Consider the following 4,295-nt stretch of genomic DNA (forward strand, 5'->3'; position numbering starts at 1 on the left):
GCATCTTTAACAACTAAAATTACAAAATAATAAAATTAACTAAAAAAAATATTGACAAGGATATAATAAAATGACTGAAATATCTAAAATAAAATAATAAAATGAATATTAAAATGAAGGTAAAATAGAGAAACAAATTAAGTTAAAAGAAAAAACATAGTTTCAAATACCTATGGCTCGAAAACGACCACTGTTTTCTCCTGCTCTCTTTAACGATCTCTTTCCCAATCGGCCAAGCAATCATCTTCCTCCACCAGAAAATTTAAGGATTTCGATGTCTTCGAAATCACTGAAAAACCAGCTGAGAGGTTTTTTCAGAAATACAAACCAGCTGAGAGGTCTTTTCAGAAATACAAAGGCCCTAGAAGAAGTGACTATCTGCACTCTTTCATTTTCTCTTTCGTTCATTTAGTTCCCATTCCTCATGGTTTATGTATATTTTTCTTGTGTTTCGTGTGGATCAGAAAAAGTGACACGATACTCCACGGAGAAAATTGCTACTAATCAACCTATAAAGGTTGTTGATGACGATGATGTCAGTGGACACGATGATGGTTATAAACGAGAAGAAAATGTTTCTCCGTCTCCCATAGACACGCAGCCACAACTTTCTGCTGATAAAGAGATGTCAGTGATTCAATATGATGGTTTTTTGGGTGCTTAGTGTACTTGACTGTTCAAAACTTTGTTACTTAATTCAATATTACAAGGTGTTAATTAGTGTTGCTTATTATTTCCCCATGCAGCAGTGATGCAGATAACAGTGTAAATATTTCTGCATTGGGGCAGCGCTACTCTTTCTCTCAGAATCGTTATTTTCCCAAGTAAGTCCAACTTTTTTGCTTTTGTTTTTTAGAAATACGATCCTTGTTACATTGAGTTTTATATCAATAAATTTTATAATTTCGATTCTTCATTACAGTAATTCACCAGTTATAGCTTGAACTTTTGTGATGTTTTATTCTTGAGTAAACCAGTAACTGTAGGTCGTGTCCTTGCCTTTAACTTGTTTTTTCTTGCCACTGCATTTATTTAGCAAATATTTTCAAAGTATCTTAATTATTGATGAGAAATTATTTGTTTGTGATATTATATTAAGCAGTTTTGATGAAGTTACTTATCCAAAGGGAGAGGCTGATGCTCTTTCTATTAGTAAGAGAGATGTTGAGTTTTTACAGCCGCGGAAATTCATTAACGATACCATCATCGACTTTTATATCAAGTAAGCATGGTAGTGGAAATTGAAACTTTTCTTATGCATTCAAGAATGCTGCTATAATTGACTTATATTAGTCAGAAAGTGGTGTTCGCCTACCTTTTTTTCTCTGCCTTTCCCTTGTACATGCATGCACATATGTGATCTTTATTACTCTCATCACTGATACTTGTATCTCCATTTTTTATCTTGGTAGAAAGAATTGCTTTTGTTTGCCAACTTCTCGAGGTCTTGTGAAAAAAGATCATTGCCAAAAACAAGCACTCCTTGACATTTATTTTTACTTGAAATAGAATAGTCCCCTTATGTTTGAGACTTTCCTCTGCATATGAACTCACATTTGCTAAATTTGGCTTATGCATAGGTATTTGAAAAATAAACTCCCTACTGATAAACAGGACCAGTTTCACTTTTTCAATAGCTTCTTCTTTCGCAAGCTTGCTGATTTAGACAAAGATCCATCATGTGCTTGTGATGGTAGAGCGGCATTTAAGCGTGTACGCAAATGGACAAGGAAAGTTAACCTTTTTGAAAAGGATTATATCTTGATTCCCATAAACTACATGTAAGAGAGTTCAAGAGAACATCTTGCTTGCAGATACCATTTTTTCACATCTTGAGAATCATTAATGTTTGTTGATGACACAGTCTTCACTGGAGTTTGATTGTCATTTGTCATCCTGGTGAAGTGACATGCTGCCAAGGCAAGATATCTGTCCTTTCAGTTATTCTTCTGTTGTTATTTGCAGAATTTTATCATTTTATTTATTTTGATTGTATTGTAGATGAAGAAATTAATGAATCTTCCAAAGTACCTTGCATCTTGCACCTGAATTCCCTAAAAGGAAGCCATAAAGGTCTGAAGAATGTTTTTCAAAGGTAGCTTGCTGATAGCTGAGATTGACATATGAAATCTCACATTTTAACCCTTACCCTACCATAGTCAATCACTAATCACCAAACTTCTGCCAAAACCAACACTACCAGCATAATAATAGTCAATCCTGTTAATGTTGTCAACTACATGTGACATTAGAATCCATATCAAACAACTACCTCAAGTCATTTAAGTGTCAAATAGCTTAAAACTTGTATTGATATTTTGTCTGAGGTTGAACCTTGGGCTTAAATGGTTTCACAAGGCTCTGTTGACAGATATATTTCCTCACAGGAATTTAAATAGCTAGTGCAGAAAATTGTTTTGACAAAATTTAGTAGAAAGGAAAGTCCATTTAATTTTTACAAACTTGTATGACTAGAATTCATCTGTTTTCTGTCCTTGTGCAGAATTTGACAGTGCTTTCTTTTATGTATTTTGTAATGACAGTTACCTATGTGAAGAATGGAAAGAGAGGCACAGTAATGTGGTGGATGATGTTTCTTCTAAATTTCTACAAATGAGATTCATCTCACTTGAGGTAGTCTATTATTAAATTCCACATAAGTAATCCAGTGCAATTTTTACTAGACTGGTTTTTCCTTTCTTTTCTATTTCAGCTGCCTCAGCAGGAAAATTTATCAGACTGTGGCCTCTTTTTGCTCCATTATGTGGAACGTTTTCTGGAAGAAGCTCCTGGAAACTTTAACCCTTTTATGATTGTGAACTTCTCTGACTTTGTAAGTGACTTCCCATGACATCAAAACTTGAACAGGATATGTAGTCTCGTTTTGCATTTCCAGTGATATAATTTTTCTTTGACTTTCTTTCAAATTTCTCTCAAGGAGCACCATTGTCTTTTGTATCTTGCTTTCATGGGTCACAGTTAAATTTCTTCTCATGATTTTCAGTTGAGTAGTAATTGGTCCCTCCATCAGAGGCTTCTCTGAAACGATCTCGCATACAGAATCTAATTTATGATATATTTGAAAATAATTCTTTGGAAGCACGTCCTACCACCGATTGCCTTGACAAAGGTCTTCCTTCTGAAGACCCTGCCATTGTTGTTCAGACGAAAGTGGAAGAAGAAGATTCCCTTGGGAGTTGCTGCTATTCATATGTGTGGTGTGTAAAAAATCCAGACTATGTTGTTCCGGATTCTGCAGAGGCAAATGATGCTGATGTGAGTTTTGTTAAGTTTCATTCCTTGTACTCGTATATATGAATTCATTAATAACCCGTCAAATACTTGGTTTTACTCAGAAGGCGAATATAGTTAACAAGGAAAAGCCAGTGGCATTTGAATCTGATGAACCGAATGCCAAAAGGGCAAAGCATGATGCTGATGTGAGTGTTGTTGAGTCTCCTTCCTCATTCCGTGAATATATGAATTCAGTAACCCATCAAATACTCGATTTGAGTCAGAAGATCAGTCTTGAACATGATACTTTAGTTAGCGACAAGAAAGAGACAGTAGCATTTGAATCTGAAGATGCGAAGAGGCCAAAGATTATGATCGAAGGTGGTGGTCTAAGGCCCAGACTCACCAAAACATGCCAAAAGGAGATTGTGTTTAATAATGTCTTGTCTTGTGAATAGCATTTTTGCTTTCCCCATTAAATAAATCTTATTTGATATACTAGAAAGCGCAGAGAACATCAATGACTCAGAGAACATTAATGACGTAATAAGGTAATAAAAACAAAAGAATCAAATGCAAAAAAGTTGATAGAAGTATAAGATCATATCTAACATTACTGGAAGTACAACGTAGTACGAGCAAATCTAGAACTTTATTTAATGGTATTTCATATTTATAAATTTTGAATTAATTTTTATTAAATTAAAATAAGTATGATAGTCCAGCAAAAACTATAAAATAACAAATTGAAATAAAATAAACAATAATTTTATCAATTTAACGGTTAAATTATAATTTCATCAAATTTTATTAAAATTAAATATATATATATATATATACATTAATTTTAATTTATATAAATAATTTATCAAATAATTTGGTGTTAATATAACATATTGTATATATAGTATAGATAAATAAAACTTTATTTCAACTATTAGATGAAAAAATTATTTAATTAAAAGGTAATAAATAGTGTAGAATTTGATAAAATATAATTTAATTATGTTTATTTATGTATATGTGCTTTTTTATTTATTTAACTATTTTTTACAATTCTA

The 4,295-nt window shown here is 32.6% G+C and overlaps 1 protein-coding gene across 1 annotated transcript; it reads left to right on the top strand.

The window, feature by feature from the left end:
• Positions 1-231: 231 nt before the first annotated feature.
• On the top strand, positions 232-3,712 carry LOC137836140 (putative ubiquitin-like-specific protease 2B; the record flags this gene model as incomplete). The annotated part of the gene is given in 12 exon segments (XM_090302342.1): positions 232-370; positions 465-627; positions 747-824; positions 1,103-1,222; positions 1,581-1,781; positions 1,865-1,920; positions 2,002-2,095; positions 2,544-2,634; positions 2,714-2,833; positions 3,005-3,017; positions 3,020-3,276; positions 3,357-3,712. Coding segments are annotated over 12 exon segments (1,668 nt in total), but the record flags the coding sequence as incomplete, so codon positions are not given.
• Positions 3,713-4,295: the final 583 nt, after the last annotated feature.

The sequence above is a fragment of the Phaseolus vulgaris genome, chromosome 5, assembly GCF_051622355.1.
Source record: "Phaseolus vulgaris cultivar YP4 chromosome 5, ASM5162235v1, whole genome shotgun sequence".
Taxonomy (NCBI): Eukaryota; Viridiplantae; Streptophyta; class Magnoliopsida; order Fabales; family Fabaceae; genus Phaseolus; species Phaseolus vulgaris.